This window comes from Hypanus sabinus, chromosome 23 (assembly GCF_030144855.1).
Source record: "Hypanus sabinus isolate sHypSab1 chromosome 23, sHypSab1.hap1, whole genome shotgun sequence".
Lineage (NCBI taxonomy): Eukaryota > Metazoa > Chordata > Chondrichthyes > Myliobatiformes > Dasyatidae > Hypanus > Hypanus sabinus.
Genome location: NC_082728.1, coordinates 5,614,940 through 5,642,174, shown reverse-complemented (window position 1 = coordinate 5,642,174; position 27,235 = coordinate 5,614,940). Strand labels below are relative to the sequence as shown.

Here is a 27,235-nt window from a genome sequence, read left to right as displayed (position 1 = left end):
TACGTTCCACTATTCTGATAGGAAATGTATCACTGTTACTTCCAGGACAGCACGGTAGTCTAAAAGTTAATGTAACGCTACAGCACCAACAATTGTAATCGAGGTTCAGTTCCCGTTGCTGTCTGTAAGGAATTTCTACGTTCTTCAGACAATGGTGTGGGTTTCCTATGGGTGCTCCAGTTTCCTCCCACATTTCAAAGGTGTACAGGTTTATGCAATCCTGGGTAGGTCTGTAGTCTAGTGTAGTTTTTTTTACGTAGTTCAGTCTAGTTTTTGTACTGCGTCATGTAACACCATGGTCCTGAAAAAACATTATTTCATTTTTACTATGTACTGTACCAGCAGTTATGGTTGAAATGACAATAAAAAGTGACTTGACTTGACTTAAGGTCAGTGAGTTGTGGCCATGCTACGTTGGTGCAAGAACGATGGTGACATTTGCTGGCTGTCCTTGGACATCCTTGGTCCTTGACGTAAACAACACATTTCATTGTCTGATATACCTTGACAAACAAAGCTAACCTTTAAATGCTACAGGATTAAAAGAATACGACTGTGACTGCATCATATTTTCTATTTGAAATTTGATCAGTTTCAGATGCCGAAGATGGCACGCAACTCTTACAGAGAGGAATTACTTTGTTAGTGGACTAAACACTGAGATCCAACATTGCCCAGAATAATTCATTAAGGAATATTACATACCCACTTTCTTATCTTTCTCAGTCTTTCTTTCCTTGTGTTTTTTCGTTTCTTCTTTATCAGCTCTTTTCTTCCATTCCATTAACCAACTACGTGAAAAACACAAGAGCATTCCTTGAGTTCAATGGAATGACTTTTAACTTATCTCATTCAAACTTCACCTGCACACTCACCTGGCCACAAAATCTAACATATGCAGCTCACCGTGAACTATCAGTAACTATGGTTTGTCTGCACTTAGTTCCTGCTTGTAGCTGAGTACATTTTGTGTTGAATTAGCCGATTCTTCAATTCTGCCATATTACGTATAATCATCTTCCACCATTTTAATCATTGAAAACCAGTCTTCAGTAGACTAGGCCTTAAACTATGGAACACTTTTGTAATTTCCATATTCCTCCTTCAATTTAGTGTCTTCATTACCATCTCTTTTTGTGTCCTGTCCAGTCACCTACCTACAAGTCAAATCTTGGGATAGATTCCTCAGGATAATTCAAAATACTGAAGTTGTTTATGTAAATAACTACTGCTATTAATGAAGAATCAATAAATGTACCAAAAGTCATGGAACATAGAATACTACAGCGCAGTGCAGGCCCTCTGGTGAACAATGTGCTGACGACTGACTTCAAGATCAATCCAGCTCTTTCCTCCTACATGGCCCTCCATCCATGTGCCCATTTAAGAGTCACTAATGTATCTAAAAAACCATGTTGTCATAGAGCACTACACATAAAGACCCTTCAGACCACCAAGTTTGTGCTGAACTGTTACTCTGACTAGTCCCATCCACCGGCACTTTCTCCATATCCCTCCATACCTTTCCATCGACCCCCAAGTTCTCCATATACCCCCATCCATTACACCCCTCTTAAGTGTTGCAATCGACCCTGCATCCATCACTTCCACTGGCAGCTCATTCCACACTCTCACCACCCTGAGTGAAGAAGTCCTCCATCAGATTCCCCTTAAATATTTCACTTTTCACCCTTAACTTACAAATTCTAGTTTTAGTCTCATCCCACCTCAGTGGTAAAAGCCTGCTTGCATTTACCCTATCTTTACCCCCCCTCCCCATAATTTTGTATACATCAGTCAAATCTCCTCTCTTTCTTCTATGCTCCAGGGAACAAAGTACTAACCTATCAACCTTTCCCTATAAATCAGGTCCTCAAATCCTTGCAAATTTTCTCTCTACTCTTTCAATCTTATTGTCTTGGTGTTTCTAGAATAGAGAAATTGAATGAAGTTCCTATCATCAATCCCCAATGAATGATGCTTGAGAAACTATGGACACAGGTCTAAAATTGGCTCATTGAGTCTATACAACTACCAACCACTCATTAAACAAAGAATATAGAACTTTACAGCACAGTACAGGCCCTTCAGCCCATGATGTTGTACCAACCTTTTAACCTACTCCATGATCAATTTAACCCTTTCCTTCTACATAGCCTTCCATGTTTTTTTTTCATCCATGTTCATATCCAAGTTTCTAAAATGCCCCTAATGTATCTGTCTCTACCACCAAACCTGGGAGGACATTCCACACACCTACTACACTCTGTGTAAAAAAACTTACCTCTGACAACCTCCCTATACTTTCCTCTAATCACCTCAAAATTTTGCTCTCTCACATTAGCCATTTCTGTCCAGAGAAAAAGTCTCTGGTTGTCCACTCGATCTATGCCTCTCATCATCTTATACACCTCCATCAAGTCACCTCTTATCCTCCTTCACTCCAAAGAGAAAAACCTAGCTCACTCAGCCTCTCTAGTCCAGACAGCATCCTGGTAAATCTCCTCTGCACCCTCTCTAAAGCTACTAGCGAGCTGCAATGATAAAGATATCATTCAGATATCTATTATTAACTAGCCAACTGTAGCTCACTTATGAGAGAGGAGTGATCATACATGCAAAGTGCTGGCAAACTTTACAGACCTGAAGCCTCAAGGGAAATGGTGAGCATGTGCAGTCTAAAATACAGAGAAAGTTTGAACAAGACAAACAAATTGCAGATAAGCATTAATCCAGAATTCAAATTCAAAGCTCCTTAATTTTGATTTGCTCCGAGATTCTTATATTCACGTTAGATAAGCAAACAAAAGGATTAGACGCTGAGATTTTGCTAAATTACTAATCGGCCTTTAAATTTATAAATTAATGCAATAACTCACAAGTGTGGGTCAGTGAAGAGAAAGAATTTACATTTTCAAGCTGTATAAATACTATATTGCATCATGAAATACCACAGACATAAGAAATGGAAGAAAATTACTTTTCCAACAACTAGACAATCTATCTATTCCATTTATTATTTCCAAAGAGTTTGGAACTTCTAAGTTAGGAAAAGTGATGCGGAGTTTCTACTTCAGGGAAAAAGCCACTCAGATAGATCTTATCACTTACCTGTGTAATTTCCTGACTGCACCGAGATTTCCAACAAGTTCACTGGAATGTTGTGGCTGGTATTTCTCAGTCCAGAGCAGATCTTCCCTGATGAAATCTGAAAAGTTAGGTTCAATTAACATTTTCTGTGATTCTCAAGAGGTACTTAACTATGACACAGTTTTGTTGGGAGCAGAAATAGCAGCATATCATCAGCAGGGGGAGCAAAGCCTATAACAGTTCATATTCTCCACAATTAGACAGCTCTGTGTGTCTAAACTCCAAGCCGTGGAATTATTCTGTCTACACGCATCACAACTTGGTATGGCAACTGCTCTGCCACGTGATTGCAGGAAACAGAGTTGTGAACACCGCTCAGTACATCACTGGAATGCAGTGTCAGTGACACAGGTCCAATTCCGCTGCTGTCTGTAAGGGCTGGGGAATGAATCTGACAGGAGAGGCCAGTGCAGCATGGAAGAAAACAGGAGGAGGAGGAGGGGCACCAGAGGGAGATTTTATAACTTCAATGAAACCAGCAGAGGATGAATGCAGCCTTGAAGGAATGAATAGCATTCCCGTGTTCATGCCAAACATGCAGGGTTGACTAAAAATGACTACTCAGAAATGAGAATGACATTACCATCAGAAGTGTCAGGTTGTTCCCTCTTTGGTTGGTCAGTTAATTTAGAAACAGACAATGGGGCAGACATGGCCTGAGCTTCTGCTACTTTGGTCTCACGTTCAGACTTCTGCTGCTTTCTCTTAACGGATCTATTGAGCCGATTTCTGGTCGAAGCTGTGCAGTTCTGGTTATCGTTGCCTCTTGCATTCCTTGCAGAGCTCTCAGACCCTGTGGACAGCTCCTGAGTGCAATATTCCTCATCCCTGATGATGACCAAATCCTGTTCACTTTCAAGTGCTTTCTTCCTCTTATGTTTCTGATCTTGCCTTTCAACCCGTCTCTTCCTTTTCCCCAGCAGTGGTTCTGGGTTGGCACACACAGGTAATGCTTGTTGGGGCTCTGCCTCAAGCTCTATAACAGAATTCTCCATTTTATTTGAAGATCCTAAGAATAAAAAATAAACACAAATTTTTGTAAGATTATGTGGGGCATAGATAGAGTGGACAGTCAGCACTTTCTCCCCCAGAGCAGAAATGGCCAATTCCAGAGGGCACCTGTTTAAAGAAAGTTTAGGGAAAGATTTCAGTGGTAGGTTTTTTTAAAACAAAAACAGTGGTGGGTGTATGGTACCACTCCACTGGGCGGAGAGGAAGAGGCTGATACAATAGGGATATTTAAAAGGTCTTAATGACTGGAAATACTCAAGACTGGACAGGAAGGGTAAACAAGCCAGAATGAGGTGGTTTCATCTATCACTTGCCAGCTTGAATTTCTTCCCCACTCTACATTTTCTTATTCTGGCTTTTGCCCCCTTTATTCCAGTCCTGATGAAGAGTCTGTTCCTGAACCATCAACTTTAATCCCCTCTGTAGATGCTGCCTGACCGGCTTGAGTTCCTCTAGCATTTTGCATGTTGTGGTGAACTATGTGCCTGTCGGGACATGCCTCTGCTGACTGCTCCTGTGGCTCCTCCCACAGGCCCCTGTATAAAGGAGGTCTGAGGCCTGACGCTCAGCCTCAGTCTCCAGGACATTGTATGATAGACACTCACTCCTGGTTCCTTCTTCCAGTCAATAAAAGCCGATATCTCGCCTTACGTCTCAGTGTGAGTTATTGATGGTGCATCACATGTGTTCCTCCAAATTTCCAGTATCTGCAGAATCTTGTGTTTGTAACTTCCCAATAGGGTTAGGAGCTCTCTAGGGTTGGGGGAAGAGGGAAAGATGTGCAGTTGGGGGTGGAGTTTCAAGATGGCGACATAGACATCTGCCTTTTAGGCGCTCTTCATGTTTTAAGCTATAATCACCCTTTAATCAAATCTTTTCGTACCTAACTACATGGGTTGATATTTACGATTTATTTCTTTTTTAAAATAATACTTGATTTAATTTTTTCAAACTTAAAATGTCTGTACCTAAGAAATCGTCTAAAGACCCTCTATCTCTCGATGCAATCTCCACTCTTCTGGATACTAAACTGGATACTAAACTTGCAAGTCTGGAAAATAAACTTACTGCGAAAATGTCTGAGCTTGAAGATGTCGTTAGGTCATTTGATAACAAGCTTCAATCGCTGGCAGCAGATATTGAACGGCATGAAGAAAAGTTTGCGGCACTTGACAAGATAATTTGTGAAAAAAATACGTACAATCGAAACTTTGGAGGAGAAGGTACGATCGACCGCTAAAATAGTGGAGCAGAATAAGTTTAAAATCACTGATCTCGCAGACAGAACTTGCGTATTATTGGATTTCCCGAAAATGTTGAGTCTGGTGACTTAACTGAATATTTCTCAAACTTATTGTGGGAAATTTTTGGCGAGGACGCTTTGCAGGTTAAACCTACTATTGACCGTGCCCACAGAGTTCCGAGATTTTCAGCTGCGAGAGACAAGCCACGAGCTGTGATTGTCCGTCTCCATTATCCTTGGGAGAAAGAGCTTCTAATTCGATTAGCTCGTCAGAAAGGTATGATTTCTCATAAAAACAACAAGTTTCATATTGTGGAGGACTATTCATTCGAGGTAATGAGGGCGAGAATCGCTTTTAAACCGGTGATGGCAGAGATTCATTTGATTGGACTTAAACAAGCTTTAAGATACCCAGCGAATCTCAGAATTACGTTGAGTGATGACAGTCACTTTAATACTCCGGAAGAAGTGAAGAAATTCGTTGAAGAATATCGATCTTCTAGTACAAGTTGAACTATGCATTATGTTGAAGAAGAATTTTTGGAGAGAAGACGCCATTCCGCTTTTAGGCTTTAACTTATGAAGCTGCGGTATAGCTTTTTACTTTGGTCTGTAGACCTGTTTTTTTATTATCATGATTTACAGATGCTCTTTTAATTTTACTATAATGTTTTTTTTAATTAAGTTTTTTTTCCTCTGGATTAGATATACACGTTAAGATTTTGTAATAATGATTTATTTTTTAGGATGTCGTTTCTTTTTCCCTTAAGACTTTGCTTTCCGTAAGCGTTTATTTGCCTGTATTTGTGAATGGGACGAATGTCTTGAATTTTTGGACCTTTTTTTATATATATTGTAGTGGTTATTGAATCCTTTTTTAATCTTATTTTGATGACCTTTTTTTTTAAAAAAAAGATTGGCGAATTTACATTTATATTCTGTAATATGGTCCTTTCAAAATGTCGTTTCTTCTTCCCATAAGTCTCTGTTTTTGAAATGTCATTTTCTTATATTTGAATATGGAATCTTTTTTTTAAAAGGCATATTACACTACTTTAAATTTCAATGGTTATCCTTTTTTTATTAATGATTTTTTGCTTTTTTATATTATTTTTTCATTTTGATTGATATATATTCTTTTTTTTACAACCCTGTATTTATATCTGGGTGTTATATAGTTTCTCTTTTCTTTCTTTTCATGAAGTTGCCATCTTGAAAATGGGGGTAATATTAGTATTAGTTTGTGCGCCTGCCGCTTGGCTCTTTTTCGAGGGGTTGGGGGAGGGGGTAGGGAACTTTTTTCACGCTTTTGCTTTTTATTTTTTTGCTTTTAGTTTATGGGCCGACTTTAAATTATTAATATTGTTGAGGTGTCATGTTCTCCGGTTGCTCCTGAATCATTTTTCCTTCTTCCTGAATTATGGGTTATGTGTCTTTTTAACCTTTTATGATATACACAACTAATATTGGCATGATGGATAAGTCTATTAACTTTATCTCTTGGAATACTAATGGTTTAAATCATCCGATTAAAAGTAAAAAAAATATTTAAAGTATTCCATAGACTAAACGCTAATATTATTTTTGCACAGGAGACCCATATTAGGAGGGAGGATAATCAACGTTATTTTTAGGTTCTGGAAGGGTCAACAATTTCACTCGAATTGTACCGCCAAAATTAGGGGTGTGTCTATTTTTATAGACCCCTCAATTTCGTTTACACATCATGAAATTATTTCTGATCCACAGGGCAGATTTTTGTTGATAACTGGTTCACTTTTTAATCGAAAGTGGTTCTAGTTAATATTTATGCTCCAAACTTTGACTGCCCTGAATTTTTTTAAACGTTTATTTACTTCCCTTCCTAATCTAAATGAATATATATTGATGATGGGTGGCGATTTCAATTGTTGTTTGAATCCTTCGATGGATAGATCTAAACCTATCCGAATTCTTCCGAATAGATCAGCCTTACTTATTAATTCTTTTATGGTTGATTCAGGAATTACTGAAATATGGCGGTTTTTGAACCCTAAAGATAAAGAATTTTCATTTTTTTCACATGTATATCACAGTTATTCTAGAATTGATTATTTTCCTTATTGATCATCGTTTATTAATGGATGTTACTGATTGTAAATATGATTCTATTACTATTTCGGATCATGCACCTTTGAAGTTATCTATCAAGATTTCGGACTTTTCCAATAATACTAGATCTTGGAGACTTAACGCTACTTTGCTTCAAGACCCAGAATTTATCACCTACATAAAACAGCAAATTGACTTGTTTTTCTCAACAAACTATACTGAAGAGATTGACAGAGGAATACTTTGGGACTCTTTTAAGGCTTTTATCCGTGGACAAATTATCTCATATTCCGTTGGTAAAAGAAAACAAAGATATTTAGATATTGCTTTATTAGTGGATAAAATTAAAGAAATTGATAAGATTTATTCCGTGACTCCTACCAAAGAACTTTATAAGAAGAGAGTTGAGCTTCAAATGGAGAATAGCTTATTATTATCTTCTTCAATTGAGAATCAATTAATTAGGACCAGGGCTCAATTTTATATCCATAGTGATTGAACTGGTAAACTGTTAGCTAATCAATTAAAAGCTATTTCGACTAAGCGACAAATTATTAAAATTTATAAACAAGACGGTAATCTAACTACTGATCATAAAGAAATCAATAACACTTTTCAAGATTTTTATAAATCTTTATATCAATCAGAATTTGATGGCGATCTGTCCATGATGGATAATTTTTTTAACAATTTGAATATTCCCAAACTGACAGATGAAGATCGTAGCTTGTTCGATGCTCCTATCTCTATGGCCGAAATAGGAGAGGCTATCTCGTTAATGAATTCAGGGAAAGCTCCTGGTCCTGATGGTTATATTATAGAATTTTTTAAAACTTTTTCTTCTTCGCTTTCCCCTTGGTTATGTGAAATTTTTAATGATGCATTTGCTAAGAAGAGATTACCTCAATCTTTTTATGAAGCTACTATCTCTCTAATTCTTAAAAAAGATAAGGATCCTACTTTATGTGCATCTTATCGCCCTATATCACTATTAAATGTAGACTCTAAGATTCTTACAAAAATTTTAGCCATTAGGTTAGAAAAGGTACTATCACAGATTATTTCAGAAGACCAAACTGGTTTTATTAGGAATCGGTATTCCTTCTTTAATGTTAGAAAATTGATTAATATAATTTATACTTCATCACCCATAATTCCAGAATGTGTTATTTCATTAGATGCTGAAATAGCTTTTGATAGAGTTGAATGGACATACTTATTTAACTCTTTGAGATATTTTAATTTTAGTCCTAATTTTATATCATGGATCAAACTAATATATTATAAACCTGTTGCTTCTGTTCTTACAAATAATTACAGATCCTCTTTTTTTCAATTATCTCGTGGTACGAGACAAGGTTGTCCCTTAAGTCCTTTATTATTTAATATCGCATTAGAACCTTTAGCCATTGCTATTCGTGAATCTCCTAATATTTTTGGTATTACCCGTAATGAGAAGTTATACAAGTTATCACTTTATGCTGATGACTTGTTGTTATATATTTCTGATCCTGACAGGTCTATTCCTGCTATTTTATCCTTGTTGGCTCAATTTGGTAGTTTTTCTGGTTATAAACTAAACTTGGATAAGAGTGATTTATTCCCTTTAAATGCGCAAACTTTATTGAATGATAGGATACCATTTAAAGTTGTTACTGATAACTTTATCTATTTAGGTATAAAAATGACCAAGAAATATAAAGATTTATTTAGACTGAATTTTTTACCTATGCTCCATCAAATTCAACAACTTACTACAAGATGGTCTCCCCTATCCTTATCATTAGTTGGTCGGATTAATGCTATTAAAATGATGATTTTACAGAAATTTTTATATTTATTTCAAGCTTTACCAATTTTTATTCCTAAATCTTTTTTTGATAATATTGATTCAAAAATTTCCTCATTTGTGTGGCAAAATAAAAACCCCAGGTTAAGTAAAAGGCAATTACAAAAATCTAAAAAAGATGGTGGTTTAGCTTTACCTAACTTTAGATTTTACTATTGGGCGAATAATATCCGTAACCTAATATATTGGAAATTAGATTTGGATTCACCATTGTGTCCACAGTGGGTAAATTTAGAATGCAATGAGATACAGGGATATTCTCTATTCTCCGTTCTTGGTTCTTCTCTTCCTACTGATTTAGTTAAATTCAATAAACAGATACCTAATCCTGTTGTCAAACATACATTACGAATTTGGTTTCAATTTCGTAAGTTTTTTACTCTGAAAAACTTTGTTCTTGATAGCCCTATCTTACTTAATTTTTTTTTAAACCTTCTTTGACAGATCAAGCTTTTAGCATATGGAAAAGGAAAGGTATAAAATGTTTTCGTGATCTTTTTTTTGAAGGTAGTTTGATATCTTTCAACCAACTTTCCAACAAATTTAAGTTACCTAAATCTAATTTTTTTTAGATATTTACAAATCAGAAATTTTCTACATAAAGTTCTACCATCTTTCCCCAATTCAACTTCAATGGATTTCTCAGATCTAATTTTTACCTTAAATCCTTGTCAGAAGGGATTAGTGGCTTTTATTTATAATACGATTATGAAGATACAACCAGAAATATCAGGTAGAATTAAACAAGAATGGGAAAAAGAACTTCAATATATCAACAGAAAAATGGGAAAAAATTTTACAAATGGTTAATTCTTCTTCTATATGTGCTAAACATGCTTTAATACAATTTAAAATTGTACATAGAGCTCATATGTCTAAAGATAAGCTTGCTCGATTCTATTCTCATATTAACCCTCAATGTGACAGATGTCATTCAGATGTGGCTTCATTGACCCACATGTTTTGGTCATGTCCCACTTTATATAACTATTGGAAGGACATATTTGCTACCATTTCCTCAATTTGGAATATCGATTTACAACCTCATTTTATTACTGCAATTTTTGGTATACCAAATGAGGATGGTAATCAGTTTTCCCCTTCAATTAGACAAATGAATGCTTTTGTAACATTGATGGCCAGAAGGTCTATATTACAAAATTGGAAAGAAGTAAATCCTCCTACCACGTTTCAGTGGTTCTCTCAAACTATTTCTTATCTGAGCTTGGAAAAAATTAGAAGCACTATTTTTGACTCATCAATTAAATTTGAAGAAACTTGGGGACCGTTCATTCGACATTTTCATATGAATTAATTTGACCTCTTCCAGATCTTCTGCTTATTCTTGTTCAGGCATGGAGTTCCGGAGTTCTTGACACTATCATATACATATAAACTGTTATTATTGCCCATGTTAGTTTAGTTTAGTGTTTTTTTTTCTATATATTTTTTCTTGTATTTTTAAATTTTTTTTCTTCTTTTGATGATTATTTTTATTTTTTTTCATATAATTATTATAGACTTGATTGATTATTATACTATTTTTGTTGTTGTTGATATTTAATAGGATATTGTTATCTTATTATTAATGTAATCTCAGGTCTATTGCACTTATAACCTATACACTATTATGTTATGTTTTATTTATATATGAAATTCAATAAAAAGATTGAAAAAAAAGAAAAGATGTGCAGTTGCTGAGAATTATGTTCTGGACACGGAGGCCAGTGTGGTGGTAGGTGAGGACAAGAGGAACCCTATCCCTGATAGGGTGGCAGAAGGATAGACATGCATGAAATGGAAGGGATGCTGTTGAGGGCAGTGCCGATGGTGAAGGAAGGGAAGAACCTTTCTTTGAAGAAAGGGAAAATCTCCTACGTTCTGGAATGAAAAGCCTCATCCTGAGAGCAGATGCGGTGGAGACAGGGGAAGTGTGAAGGGAAGAGGGGGGAGGTATAATCCAGGTAGCGGTGAGAGACTATGGGTTTGTAATAGATATCAGTTGATAAGCTGTCTCCAGAGATAGAGACAGAAGGATTGAGAAAGGGCGAGGTGTCGGAAATGGACTATATAGAAGCAGAGGAGCATGGTTAATCTCAAGAGTGTTAACAGGGCCACAGAAATACAGAGGAAGGGAGATGACAGACAAACAAGATTTCATACACATAAACCACAGCTTTATTCAATCCATTCTGGCTATCCACAGAAGGGGCAGCAATCTCTTTGATGCTGTTACATCTAATTGATGAAGGCAATTTACAGTGGATTAGGAAGGGAATTACTTGATAATTAGTTGAATTAGTGGCAGTGAAGGCAACTTCCCTCTAACTATGAAATGCTCCCAATGGCACGTGTCTAAAATAGCCTCTGACAACCAAGTTCTGCTCCTGGCCTACATGCTTGGCTTAGCTACTTAGCCTGGCGGAGCCTTTTCTACTGACAGGAGGGGCAATGACAGACTACTGGTGCCTTAAAACCAGTCACTTTAGATAGACAAGCTAAAATGTTGTGGTTGGTAGCTCACATAGGAGGAAGAAATCTTTGATTTCAAACCTCTGGTGCCTTGCGATTATAACCACTCATGAGGAAACCTTCAGGAGTAAACCCCAAGGAAAAATCTGGAGATGGAGTACTTAAGGCAGTTCTACGTTGAGTCCAACACTGACTAGCAACTCCTGTGAGGCCACTGGTGTCAACTGTATCAATTTTGGTCATTCCTTTGGATTCATCAGCTGTGTGGAGAGGGGGAGCCAGCCACACGGGCAACAGCTTGCTCTCCATATCGTACTGCCCTGGTTTGTGTATCGTGTAGACAGCTAGGATGCAACATCTATGGTCAACATCGACCAATGGAGGGTCTCGAAATTGAATTAGCTGCACTATCTTCACAAACCCATATAAAATTCAATCTTATGTTGAGCTTGGTTAAGAAAACCCTCACTGTTATTCTGAAATATGAAACAGGATAACAACACTTTGATATATCAGTATAATTTTATCACTTAATTTTTTGTACAATTCATTTAGATTTAGAAAATCTATAATAGACCTTTCCAGGCCAATGAGCTCGCGCCACCCAAATATACCCATGTGACCAATTAACCTACTAATCCACGTCTTTGGAATGTGGGAGAAAACCAGAGCAACTGGAGGAAAGTCAATACGGTCACGGGGAGAACATACCAACTCCTTATAGACAACGGTGGAATTAAACCTGGCTCCTGGTTAAGCTGAACTTAAAACAAAGCCATATTCAAATACTATCCATGCACTGACCTGTTCTGAGCATATCTGCAAAATGATCATTTCGTTTCTGGAGTAATGGCTTGAACAATTTTCGTACAGGGAACTCTGGATTGGACAACCTTATTTCTTCGAGTAAGCACTTCTGCACATTCTGTGAGAATTCTATCCTCCAGTTAGATAACTGCAGCAAAAAAATTAAGAGTCTTTAAATTCATCAAGCCTCATGCATGATAAAAATCACATGGTCAAAGTAGTTTGTCTTCCACAAATTAAAAAAACAAAGGTATTTTTTAAAGAGATCTTTATCCTTAATTAAAGATTAGCTTTATTTGTCACATGTACATCAATACATACAAATTCAATAACGACTGTTATCTGCTCAAATTAAGGTTATACTAAAAATTCCAAGTAATCACAAGGTTTACAGCCTAAATCAGCTGAGGAAATTGTACATGTGAAATGTTTGTTCTATGCCATTGAATTGTGTGGGGGTGGGTCCCAACGAGATCTTGTCTTGAACAACTGGCATTTGGCCATTGAAGCAGCTGCAAGTCTGGCATTTCTATAAATGCAAAGTCAAAAATGTATATGCTCTAGACTCTGTGACAGGATTAGAAGTTAGTCTGACAGAGCACAGGGAAGGAAATACAAACTGCTTTAAAATTGTTTAATTTTGTTGGTTTCTAAATGACAAGCGTCTTAAGAGGATAGGTTAAGTGGGCTAAGACTTTTCTTTTGGAGAGAAGGAAGCCTGATAGAGGTGTACATGATAGCAAGAATAGATAAGAGTTGATAGCCAGAGGTTTTTTTTGTGTGGGGGTAATATTTTTCACTAATATGTGGGGCACAATTTTAAGGTGATTTAAGGAAAGTATAAGGGACATGTCAGAGGCAAGTCTTTTAACACAGAGAGCCATCAGATTTCAGACATGGTCCATGAACACTACCTCATTATTTTGCTCCCTTTTTGCACTACTTATTTTTAAAATACATGTCCTCTTGTAACTTAAGAGTAATTTTTCTTTATGTACTGCATTGAACTGCTGCTGAAAAGCAACGAACTTGACGACACAGGTCAGTGATAATAAAGCTGATTCTGATCCTGTGCATCATGAATGTGAACCATTAGCAGCAGATTTTTATATTTGTTCATTCAGTTCTTAGTTTTTGGCCAATGCTGGCAGGACTAGCTTTTCATTCCCATCCTACAGTGGAGTGTCCTTGAAATCTTACAGTGTAGGATTTGTTGCAGTCTTGGAAATGCAGTGGGTTATTTGATGCAACAAGCTCCACAAAATAGCAACAACATAAATGAACAGATTGTCTAGTTTATGACAAAGAGAAAATCTGTAGATGCTGGAAAACCAAGCATCACACACAAAATGCTGGAGGAACTGAACAGGCCATGTAGCATCTATGGAAAAGCGTACAATCGACATTTTGGGCTGAGACCCTTCATCAGGACTGGAGAAAAAAAAAGACGAGGAGTCAGAGTTAGAAGGTGGAGATGTGGTAGGGGTGAAGTGAAGAGCCGGAAAGTTGATTGCTGAAAGAAATACATGGCTGGAGAAGGAAGAATTGGATAGGAGAGGACAGAAGGCCATGGAAGAAAGAAAAGGGGGAGAAGCAACAGAGGGAGATAAGGTGAAAGGGGGAAAATGGGAATGGGGAATGGTGAAGGGAGGGGGTTGTATTACCAGAAGTTCAAGAAATTGATGTTCATGCCATTAGGTTGGAGACTACCCAGATGAAATATGTGTCACTCGTCCAACATGAGTATGACAGCGGAGGCCATGGACTGACGTGTCAGAATGAGAGTGGGAAGTGGAATTAAAGTATGTTGCCACTGGGAGATCCCACTTTTTCTGGGATATGGAGCATAAACGCCCGATGAAGTACTCCCAATCTATGTTGGGTCTCACCAATATACAGGCCACACTAGGAGCACTGGATAAGTAGCTGACCCCAACAGACTCACAAGTGAAGTGTCATCTCACCTGGAAGGACTGTTTAGGACCCTGAATAGTAGCAAAGGAGGTGGTATAGGGGTGGGTGTAGCACCTGTTCCACTTGCAAGGATAAGCGTCAGGAAGGAGATCAGTGGTGAGGGACAAATGGATAATGGAGTCGCATAGGGAGCATCTCTGCAGAAAGTGGGGGTGAGGGAAAGATGATTGGTGGTGAAATCCTGTTGGAAGTGGCAGAAGTTACGGAAAATTATGTGCTGGATATGGAGACCGGTGGAGTAGTAGGTGAGGATAGGGTGAGAGCAAACGTGCATGAAATGGAAGGGATGCAGTTGAGGGCAGCATTGATGGTGGAGGAAGGGAAGCCCCTTCCTTTAAAGAAGAAAGACAGCTCCTTAGTTCTGGAATGAAAAGCTTCATCCTGAGGGTAGATGTGGAGAAGGAGGATTTGAGAGATGGGGATGGCATTTTTACAAGCAACAGGGTGGGAAGAGGTATCGTCCAGGTATAGCCTGGAGACAGCTTTATCTACTAATATCTATTATAAACCCACAGAGATAGACAGAGAGATCAAGAAAGGAGAGGGCAATGTCAGAAATGGGCCTGGTAAATTTGAAGGTAGGGTGGAAGTTAGAGGTAAAGTTGATGAAGTCGATGAGCTTTGCGTGGGTGCAGGAAGCAGCACCAATGTGGCTGCTGATGTAGCTATTTTACGATCATGTTGGTTGAAGGACAAATACTCACTTCACTGAACACGACCTATGAACTCACTTTCAAAGACTCTGTAACTTGCTTTCTCAGTGTTACTTATTTTGTCTTTTTCTAAGGTTTTTTTGTATTTGCAGTTCATCTTCTGTTGCTCATTGGTTGCTTGTCATTGACTCTCTGTGCAGTTCATCATTGATTCCATTGTATTTCTTTGCTGTAAATGCCAGCAAGAAAATGAATCTCAAGGTGGTATGAAGTGACATAAATGTACTTTTGATAGGATATTTACCCTGAACATAAATGCACTCTGACCAGCATTACAGTACCTTTCACATTGATTCTTGATTCTTGGGGCAGCACAGTAACACAGTGGTGAGCAAAACACTTTTCAGTACCAGCAACCTGGGTTCAATTCCTGCTGCCTGTATGTTCTCCCTGTGGCTGTGTGGGTTCCCCCCACAACCTACCAGTTGGTAGGTTGATTAGTCATTGTAAACGGTCCTGTGATTGGGCTAGGATTAAATCAGGGATTGTTGGGTGGCGTGGCTCGGAGGGCAGGGAAGGCCAATTCCACGCTGCACGTCAATCAGACAGACAAAAATAACTTAACGAGAGTTTGATTTATGAGTTTTCATTATAATGTCACTGACTCCCAAGAGTACATCCTTAATAATGAACTTTATTGCGGTAACACCCATGATCATTTCATGCAGTATTGTGACACCACTGACTTGATCAACAATAATGCACTACTGGGATTGATCCAAGTGTATTCTGTATGTCCCTCATGGTGGCTTCAGAATGAACCAGTAGCTCTGAGGGTTGCACCTCCTTTGGGAAATCATGATGAGTTTTGACAATTAATATTAAGCTGGTTAATTAAAAAGAGAAAAGGGTGAGCATCTGGTGTGCATCAGTCAGTTGCTGTAATTTATTCCCATTACAGAGTGAAAACTCTTTACAATGGGAACAAAGTAATAATAACAATACTTGTGATATTATTCCTGGAAACAAATCTTGTTTTGCAAAGGACAGAGTTAGTCTAACATGTGGGAATGTATAAAGTGTTAAATAACCGGTTAGAACATTGGAACTCATGGCATAAAACCAAGTCTGATGATAAATCAGAGTGAAAAAACAGATTAACTTTTGTCAGGACTGGGAAGATCACAAGGAGAAGAGTGAGTCTTTTGAAAGTGCCGATACACTGAAGGCTAGCTGCTGCTGGTTTGAACATTTCAAAAAGTGTGCAAACCCAAATAATATTTGTCTTGTGGGAGAATTGATATGGTGGTGGTGGTGGGGGGGGGGGGGTGTGCAGGTATCATTGCAGCAGAACATTCTCCCAAAGAGCTGAAACAATTCACCGAGGTACAATCAGAATCAGGCTTTTTAATCACTGACTTAAATTAGGTGAAATTTGTTCTGCAGCAGCTGTCCAGAGCAGACATAAAATTAATATAAATGACACAAATAAAGACAAACAAAAAAAGGTGGCATTCATGACATTCCAGAAATCTGATGGTGGAAGGGAGAAGCTGAGTGGGTAACTACTTGAAGTTACTGTTTTATGTTGAGGTAGGGGTCTACTATTAATAGATGCCATCATTCACGTTAGGACATTGCTCTAGGCCATAAAGTAACCAAAGCCTTCTTCATGTAATTTGTCTGTCTGCTGCTGGATTACTCAGTGCCTGACGGTAGCTGACAACCCAATAGTGTGAACGTTTTCCAATCACAGGTATCCCATACTCATACTCTCCCCCCACTCATATATCCTAAATCATAGCTTTATTTGTCATACATACGTTGAAACATAACAGAGAAATGCACTTTTTTTGAGATAAGACTCAACAGAGTGTGAAATGCGCTGGGGGCACCCCAGCTTCCAGCGCCAACATAGCATACCGCTACTCACTAACCCCACACGGTCATTAGGAGAATGTAGACCCTGGCAGGGACTGAATCCTGGTCACAGGTGCTGTAACAGCATTATGCTAACCACTATGCTGCCCACATAATCACCTAGTTTTCTTCTCCTTTAGTCATCCTCTTCCACCCTTCTCCCTCCACCTGGTTTATCTACCCATCATACCCTCCCAAAATGGTTTCATCTCTCACTACCAGCTTCCAGCTTTCCCTCGCACTGCCACATCTTTGGACTCCTTCCTTTGAAGCAGGGTCTCAATCCAAAACATCGAATTACACCTTTTGCCTCCACAGATGTTCCCTGATCTACTCAGTTTTTCCAGCAGTTCTGATTTTGGTTTCAAGATGACTATTTCAATAAGCAGTGCAGCACTGGATGTGATTACATCACAAAAAACACTCCACTCTCTCAGGTGGAAGACAGCTGTTCACACTCCATGACTGATTTGACTCCACTCTCAGCTCTTAATCCCCACCTTGCCTATGTAAGCTTGTAACATTTTTACTCATCAAGGATCTGCCTCAAAGATGCCCCTGCTCACTCGCCTTTAACTCCGAAGACTCACGCCTCTCTTAGATAAAGAAATTATGACCCATCTCTTTTTCAATGGACAACCTCTTTCTTGAGACCTCTGCCACAAAAGGTGGTATCTACCCTGTTAAAACCCCTCAGGATTTGTGCCTCTCTTAATGACCACCTGGAAATGCTTTCATTATCTCAATTTAAGATTTAATTGCTGTAATTTATTGTTAATTCAGAAACTTGCAGTGATAGTCTCTTTGATCAGTATTTTTGAACTCTGAAATGCAACCAATTTTTACTTCAAAACAAATAGGAAACAAATTCTGCCATGGACTGTCCCAGACTCAGATGCAAAAGGAGGATTGGGCATGACGCTAGCAACCCCATTCCGTAAAAACTTGAGCTATAGAAATGCCAACAGAAGCTCCCCAAGTCTCATCCCTGGGAAAGGTGAGCTACACCTGGAGAAAACGGGGGAGACTGGCCCAGTACAGAGGACTCCGGCAAGTCACCGTCAGTGGCCTATGCCCCAGTAGGTGAGATAGGGTTCAAGTAAATAATGGGAAACAGCTTTCTGATTAAAAAAAAACTAATTTTTTTGAAAATTGAGGAACACTTGTATGTAATATCTTCTAAGATTACACAAGTTCTTGGTTCAATGCCCAATCTCAAGAATTCCCAACACCTCGTGCACTGTATTTCCGTACCTCTCGCTGCCTCAGTAAGGCAGTCAGCATAATCAAAGACACTACAGCGATTTTCAACCTTAGTCTGCTTGCACTGGACCAACTCTGTAACACTGCTATTGTTATGAAATGCTCTGTATGGATTCAAGATTCAAGCTTATTATCACACATACATCGAAGCATACAGTGAAATGTGTCCTTTGCCTTTAACAACCAACACACTTCAGCCTGTGGTAGCCTGCAAGTGTCGCTACACATTTGGGCTCAAACATACATAACGTGCCCAAATGTTCAGAACTGTGTAGAACACGACAAGCAACAAAACAACAGCAAAACAAGCCCTGTTCCTCCCTCCCACCCACATACATACATCACCCACCAACCCCAGGACAGGCTGTCTTCAGCCTCCAACTGAAAGATGGTATGCAAAACAAAGTTTTACCCTGTATCTCAGTACATGTGACAATAATAAACCTATTTACTGCAAAAAAACATTATTTTGTTATTTGCTCAAATCTCTCAGAAATATGGAAAGTTTTGAGCCTTTTCAGAACTCATGGGAAATTTGAACAGTGACCACTACCACTGAGCCAAGACTGACACCAACATTGGATAATATCAGACAGACAGACAGACTTTATTGATCCCGAGGGAAATTGGGTTTCATTACAGCCGCACCAACCAAGAATAGTGTAGAAATATAGCAATATAAAACCATAAATAATTAAATAATAATAAGTAAGTTATTCCAAGTGGAAGTAAGTCCAGGACCAGCCTATTGGCTCAGGGAGTCTGACACTCAGAGGGAGGAGTTGTAAAGTTTGATGGCTACAGGCAGGAATGACTTCCTATGATGCTCAGTGTTGCATCTCAGTGGAATGAGTCTCTGGCTGAATGTACTCCTGTGCCTAACCAATACATTATGGAGTGGATGGGAGTCATTGTCTAAGATGGCATGCAACTTGGACAGCATCCTCTTTTCAGACACCACTGTCAGAGAGTCCAGTTCCACCCCCACAACATCACTGGCCTTACGAATGGGTTTGTTGATTCTGTTGGTGTCTGCTACCCTCAGCCTGCTGCCCCAGCACACAATAGCAAACGTGATAGCACTGGCCACCACAGACTCGAAGAACAATAGCACTGGCCATCAGACTCGTAGAGTCTCTGCTCCTGTTCTGAATTGGCCCAGTATGCTGGTCCATCCTCCATTCAAGTTCAAAGTAAATCTATTATCAAAGTATGTGTGCACTCTGGCTACTTTATTAGGTAACTCCTGTATCTAATAAAGTGGCCACTGAGTGCATGTTCATGGTCTCCTGCTACTGTAGCCCATCGGCTTCAAGGTTCGACATGTGCATTCAGAGATGCTCTTCTGCACACCACTTCTGTAATGTCTGGTTACTTGAATTACTGTCATCTTCCTGTCTTAAAACGGTCTGGCCATTCTCCACTGACCTCTCAATAGCAAGGCGTTTTCACCCACAGAAATGCCGCTCATTGGCTGTTTCTTGCTTTCCCACACCATTCACTGTAAACTTTGGAGATTGTTGTGCATGAAAATCCCAGGAAATACTCGAACCACCCTGCCTGGCATCAACAATCACTCCACAGTCAAAGTCACTTCGGTCACATTTCTTCCCCATTCTGATATATGGTCTGAACAACAACTGAACCTTCTGACCACGTCTGCATATTTTTGTGCATTGAGTTGCTGCCACTTGATTAACTGATTAGATACTTGCATTAACGAGCTGGTGTATTGGTGTATCTAATAAAGTGGCCACTTACATCACCCTAGAGCGGGGGTCGGCAACCCGCGGCTCCGGAGCCACATGTGGCTCTTTTACGTCTGTGCTGCGGCTCCCTGTTACTTTGGGAAATAATTGGTTGTGGCGACCCTTTTCCTGGCACATCCGAACCGACTCACAATTAGATAGCCTACGGGGGTTTGCGAGCACAGAGCTTTGGAGCCTCTGCGCCACGGGGGGCAGGTTGAGGGAGGCTTAAAAGTGAGGCTGAAGATTTCGAATAAGGTTTTTTCCTTCGACTGCAGTTACCGACTCCGTGTCGTAATTTTAGCGCTGCGTGTAGCACACCGCTACATGGTCAGTATTTAATTAAAATGTATTTTATGTTAGTTTGTTAGTTTTTGAAATGTAAATCTAAATTTGAAGATTATGGTGATCTTGTACAATCTAAATAAGATGTTGTGGCGACCCATTTCCTGACACATCCGAACTGGCTCACAATTAGCCAGCGTTCAGGCTAAGGGAGATAGCCTACGGGGGTTTGTGAGTACGTGTCTTTTGCAGCATCCGCGCCCATGGGGGGCGGGTTGAGGGAGGCTTAAAAGCAAGGCTGTTTAGTTCGAATAAAGCTATCTTTGACTGCAGTTTACTGACTGCGTGTAGCAACCGCTACGTGTTTTTATCGCTGGCTGTCCAGAGGGGAGGTGCTGAAACGCTTTGTCACGTGTCTGGAAGAAGTGAAAACTTTCCTGGGCAGCAAAGGGCTCAACTTTCCTGAGCTGGAACAGCCAGAGTGGCTGGAAAAGCTACACTTCATGGTAGACATGACAGCGCACCTGAACACGCTGAACACAGCTCTTCAACGGGGTAAGGACGTACAGCCCTGCACATGTTGGAGGATGTTTTGGCATTCGAGCGCAAGTTGACGTTGCTTGCCAGAGATTTACAGAAAGGCACATTGTCTCACTTGCCCAATTTGAGAGAGTTCAAACAATGTCACGACATGATAAATTCGGAGTATTTACATTCTGCAATCATCGCAATGCAAACATCGTTTGGGAAACGCTTCTGTGAGTTCAGAGAGGAAAAAAACACATTATCCTTCCCGGTCACTCCCCTAAGCATCGATCCATCCCTACTGAATACGACTGCATTGTCAGGTGTGAGTCAACCTGAACAAGTATGATAAATATTTTAATTGCCTATTATTTTACGTATATTCATATGTTTTCATTGTTCAGTGAAATAGTCCTTTTATTTTTCAGGCTGACAGCTGGCTGATGTTATTTTTGATTTGCTGCTGGCGGCAAATTTAAGTTTGGCGTTTTTCATAAATACAAGAAGGACTCAAATAGACGTTGAGTATTTTACTTAAAAGTAACCTTTAACCTAACGTCTTTTTTTCGGAGTTCAAAATGTTTCTGTTGCATGCAGAAATGTAATTTCGTTTTCTCTGCAGGAGTTCATCAATTTCATAAATGCAACACATTATAGTTTGTTTATACATAGCATAAAGGCAAAACAAAACGTTGTATGCAGTGTTGTTTCATTTTAAATGTCAAACGGGTTTTGCGGCTCCCAGTGTTTTCTTTTCTGTGGGAAACGGGTCCAAGTGGCTCTTTCAGTGGTAAAGGTTGCTGACCCCTGCCCTAGAGATTCATTTTCCTTGTGGGCACTTACATGAAAAAATAGAAATACAGTAGAATTTACGAACTACACAGAATCAAATATTGATAAACAACCGATGTGCAAAAGGCGAGTTCACTTCTCCATCCTTATTGAAAACACTTTTTCTGGAGTCACGTACAACATTGCAAACTAGCAACTGAACTGCACAGTAATCAAACATCATGGCAACAAATTAAAACTATTAAAAGCCACACTTACCCCAACCCAAGGTGCTGCTGTGGGAGCTGTGTAATTCACTTCAGAGAAGTCGCCAAGAGAAAGGGAAGATTTCAGAATTCCTTCCATTCTACCACTCATATCCTGAAACTGCTTCAGAATCACACAACTGGGCCATGGTAGGTCCCACAGTAGTGATGCTGGATGATAAAAACAAGCCGCTTAGAAAATCAGAGACACTATTTTATGAAATACCAAAGCATTCCAATGCAGGGCATGTCTGTTTACAACAAGCCAAGAGTATGTGAGATTATATTACATCATGTCATAATGAAATTATAACTTCTCATTTGTTCAACCCGCCTTTCACATCCATATTCATCTCTGACCATTTGTAACTACTGGTAGGTTTACAGATATGTGTAGAAATATTGAGGAAGGAAATCTGAATTTGTTAGTAAATTATTATGGAATATCCTGCTTTATTGCTGATGGTAAATAAAGAATGTTATCATGTATCTAGCCATTTAAAAAAGTTTCATTAAAGTATGTATATGTAACCATGTACTGCCTGGAGATTCATTTTCTTACAGGCATTTACAGGAAAATAAAAAATACAACAGTCAGTGAAAAACTATACATAAACAAAAACTGATTAACTTTAAAAGGGAGGCACAAGAGATTACAGATTTTTGTACCTGGAGCAACAACTTGCTTGAAACTGTCAATAGATTGTTACTTGTTTTAAAGAGTTTGCTTTCTAAGAAAAAGCAACATACACAAAATGCTGGAGGAATTCAGCATCTACAGAAGTTAATAAACAGACGACGTTTTGGGCTGAGACTCTTCAGGATTGATGAAGGGTCTTGGCCCAAAACATTGATTGCTTATTCTCCAGATGCTGAAAATTCAGAGACCCACACGAATGCCAGCATGTCAGACAGCATCAGTGTTTCAGGCCAAGACCCTTCACCAAGACAGTTGAACTGTTCTATCAAACCTTTGCAAGGTGGAAGGTCCAGATGGAGTAGCTGGTAAGGCTCTGAAAACCTGTGCCAACCTACTGGCGGGAGTATTCACGGTCACTTTCAACCTCTCACTGCTACGGGCGGAAGTTCCCACTTGCTTCAAAAAGGCAACAATTATACCAGTGCCTAAGAAGAATAATGTGAGCTGCCTTAATGACTTATTGCCCAGTAGCACTCACATCTAATTTGCTTTGAGAGGTTGGTCATGACGAGACTGAACTCCTGCCTCAGCAAGGACCTGGATCCATTGTAATTTGCCTGTTGCCACAATAGGTCAACAGCAGATGCAATCTCAATGGCTCTTCACACAGCTTTAGATCACCTAGACAACACAAACACCTATGTCAAGATGCTGTTCATCGACTATATCTCAGCATTTAATACCATCGTACCCACAATCTTGATTGAGAAGTTGCAGAACCTGGGCCCCTGTACCTCCTTCTGCAATTGGATCCTCAACTTCCTAACCAGAAGACCACAATCTGTGTGGATTGGCGATAACATCTCCTCCTAGCTGACAATCAACACTGGTGCACCTCAGAGGTGTGTGCTTAACCCACTGCTCGACTTTCTATATACTCATGACTGTGTGGCTAGGTATCGCTCAAATACCATCTATAAATTTGCTGACAATACCACCATTGTTGGTAGAATCTCATGTGGTAATGAGAGGGCATACAGGAGTGAGATATGCCAACTAGTGGAGTGGTATCGCAGCACACCTGGCACTCACCCCCAGTAAGATGAAAGTGCTGATTGTGGACTTCAGGAAGGGTAAGATGAAGAAGCACATACCAATCCTCATAGAAGGATCAGAAGTGGAGAGAGTGAGCAGTTTCAAGTTCCTGGGTGTCGAGATCTAACCTGGTCCCAACATATCGATGCAGTTATAAAAAAGGGCAAGAGAGCGGCTATACTTCATTAGGAGTTTGAAGAGATTTGGTATGTCAACAAATACATTCAGAAATTTCTATAGATGTACCATGGAGAGCATTCTGACAGGTTGCATCACTGTCTGGTATGGGGGGGGGGGGGGGGGGAGGAGGAGTTTACTGCACAGGACCACAAGAAGCTGCAGGGGGTTGTAAATTTAGTTGGCTCCATCTTGGGTATTAGCCTACAAAGTACCCAGGAATATCATCAAGGAGCAGTGTCTCAGAAAGGCAGCATCCATTATTAAGCACCCAGGGCATGCTTTTTTCTCACTGTTACCATCAGGTAGGAGATACAGAAGCCTGAAGGGACACACTCAGTGATTCAGGAACAGCTTCTTCCCCTCTATCATCTGATTCCTAAATAGACATTGAAACTTTGGACACTACCTCACTTTTTAAATATATAGCATTTCCGTTTTTTGCATGATTTTTAATCTATTCACTATATGTATACTGTATTTATTTCTTCTACATTATGTATTGCATTGAACTGCTGCTGCTAAGTTAACAAATTTCACGTCACATGCCAGTGATAATAAACATGATTCTGATCTGCTGCACATCGGTACAGGAGCATGGGGTAAACGAGGGACATGGCAGATAAGAAAGTGGAGGGGAGAGGAGCATTTGATGACATTTGGCTATAATGTTGATTCCTCTCATCTTTTTAGTGGCACATTCAGAACTTTGCACAATTTATTGCAATTCCTTAACAAAATCAATCTGCATTTTCTCCAGGCAGCACTCCCAAACTTCAAAACCTAAACGTCTGAGGTTGGCACTAGGGAGTATTTATTGCGTGCCGTTCTGATCATCCCATAACAGGAAGGATGTGGAGGGTTTAGGGAAGATTTCAGAAGAGGTTTATCAGGATGCTGTTTGGATTGGAGGGAATTAGCTATCAGAAGAGGTTGGAAAAATTTGGGTTGTTTTCTGTAGTTGCGGTGGGGCTGGGGAAAGGGTGGAAAAGAACTGATAGCTTTATAAAGTTATAAGTCAAAGAGATGTCATATGCAGCTAAAATCTAGAAATGTCAAAAAGTAGAGGGCATAGTTTTAAGATGATATGGGGAAAATTTGAAGATGTGTAGGGCTAAGTTTTCTTTATACAGAGTGGTGGGTGTGTGGAACGCATTGCCAGAGGCGGTAGTAGAAGCCGATATGAGAGGCATTCAGATAGACGCACAAACATGTAAGGAATGGAGGAATATGGATCATGTACAGGCAGAAGGGATTAGTTTAATTTGACATCAAGCTTGGTACAGACATTGTGGGCTGAAGAACCTGACCCTGTGCTGTACTATTCTGTTCTCACCTTGACTTCTTTGCTGGACATGAACAACAGTTTGGAAAGAAACACCAGCAGTAGAATAGATCTCCATTGCTGCCGCCGCCTTTGCTATGTGCTTTTTCAAGGAATCCGGCAAACCACTCATGAGAAACTGACGCTTAGCTCGGAACTGTTCCATGTCCTGAGAATTTTCAGATCCATTACAACTATGGGGGACAGAAAAAGAAGAGGTTTGTTGATATATTTAGATTTCAGTTTCATGATAAGCATCATTCTTTTCAGTAAAAAAAAACTGCAGAAAACACTGGAAGTACTCAGTAGATCAGGAAGCATCTGCAGTGAAACTTTTAACTGTGTTTCTTTCTGTAGGTGCTGCTTTATCATTCTTTTAGAACATAGAGCACTTCAGCACAGTACAGGGCCGTTGTCCCATGATTTTATGCTGTCCATTTAACCTAATCTAAGATTAACTTAACCCTCCTTTCCTACCTATTTTTCTGTCATCCACGTGCCTGTGTAAGAGTTTACTAAATATCCTTAAGGTATCTGCCTCTACCACCATCCCTAGCAGTATGTTCCACTCACTCACCACTCCCCGTGAAAAAACCTATCTCTGACATCATCCCCCTACAACTGTCCTTCTTATATCTTAAAGTTATGTTCCTTTGTATCAGCCATTTCCACCCTGGGAAGGAAGTCTCTGGCTGTTCACTCTCAGCATCTTGTACACCTCTATCAAGCCACATCTCATCCTTTTTTATTCCAAAGAGAATAGTCATAGCTTGTTCAACCTGTCTTCATAAAACGTGCTCTTTAATCCAGACAACCTTCTGGTAAATCTCCTCTGCACCCTCTCTAAAGCTTCCACATGCTTCTTATAATGAGGTGACTAGAACTGTACACACTATTCCCAGTGAAGTATAGTACAAAATATAATATTGTACTGTAATGGCATGGTTTGCAAATATAACCAGTATCCTGCAGGTAGAGTGAAATATCAGTTAGCAAAATAGTTTACAGCACAAGTCCGGGTTCAATTCCCGCTGCCGCCTGTATGGGTTAGGGTCAGTGAGTTGCGGCCATTCTATGTTGCCACTGGAAGTGTGGCAACGCTTGTGGGTGGCCCAGCACAATCCTCGCTGTTTTGATTTGACACAAACAACACATTTCCCTATGCTTTGATGTTACAATGTACGTACATGTGACAAATAAAAGTCATCTTTCAAAATGCTGAAAATGCAATTTCTCCAGAATTATTTGTACATAAATAAGGCTGCTCTGGAATGCATTACCTGAAAGAAGGTATAAAATAGATTCAATAGCAACTTTTTAAGAGAATTGGAAAAATTAGTTTAAAAAGGAAATAAATTGTTAGCCCCACCCTGGTTTTGCTGAATGGGGCTAATTGAGTAATATTTGTTCTAATGTATTAGTGTAGGAACAATGGTGTAAACACCTCCTGCTGTCTAGGGAAAAGGTACAGGGTGAATAAATGTACTTACCTGCTCTCATCAATAGTGATAGGTTCCAACGGGTGAGCTTTGACCACCTTTTTAGTTAAAAATATGGAAGCAACTTTGATGTCTTCTAAATCAAAACAAAAATCATAATCAAACCAGTTACCCAAACAATTAAAATCACATTACTGAATACAACAAATGGGAAAAACTCACAATCACAAAACAGTTGTAAATGGGGAGAAATTAACAACATCCCCCATTCAATTTACGAACAGTTGTGCTGTGACATTTGACTCATGCTACGAATTTAGAAACAGGGACGTCTGGCAGTAATTTTAGAGTAGCTATAGCACAGAAGGAGGCCAGTTGGCCCATTGCACCAAGGCTGGATGTACCATTGTTATTCTTCAGTCCCATCTCCCCAGATCGTTTTCTCTTGAAGGCCACAATGGAGTGTGTCTCCACCAGAGCTGCAACAGTATAACTCATATTGCACCACACACTGGGTAAAAGCTCTTCCTCG

At 39.4% G+C, this 27,235-nt stretch overlaps 1 protein-coding gene across 4 annotated transcripts in view; it reads right to left on the bottom strand.

The window, feature by feature from the left end:
- atad5a (ATPase family AAA domain containing 5a) overlaps nt 1-27,235 on the bottom strand; it is a 90,447-nt gene that overhangs the window by 29,518 nt on the left and 33,694 nt on the right. For 3 of the 4 annotated variants that reach the window (XM_059948215.1, XM_059948214.1, XM_059948217.1), the window contains 7 exons: nt 26,755-26,839; nt 25,277-25,458; nt 22,042-22,199; nt 12,621-12,771; nt 3,734-4,159; nt 3,112-3,208; nt 706-791 (listed from right to left, as the gene is read on the bottom strand). In XM_059948215.1, coding sequence (XP_059804198.1) covers nt 706-791; nt 3,112-3,208; nt 3,734-4,159; nt 12,621-12,771; nt 22,042-22,199; nt 25,277-25,458; nt 26,755-26,839 — 1,185 coding nt within the window. The remainder of the gene's footprint in view (nt 1-705; nt 792-3,111; nt 3,209-3,733; nt 4,160-12,620; nt 12,772-22,041; nt 22,200-25,276; nt 25,459-26,754; nt 26,840-27,235) is intronic. The other variant, XM_059948216.1, reaches the window with a different exon arrangement.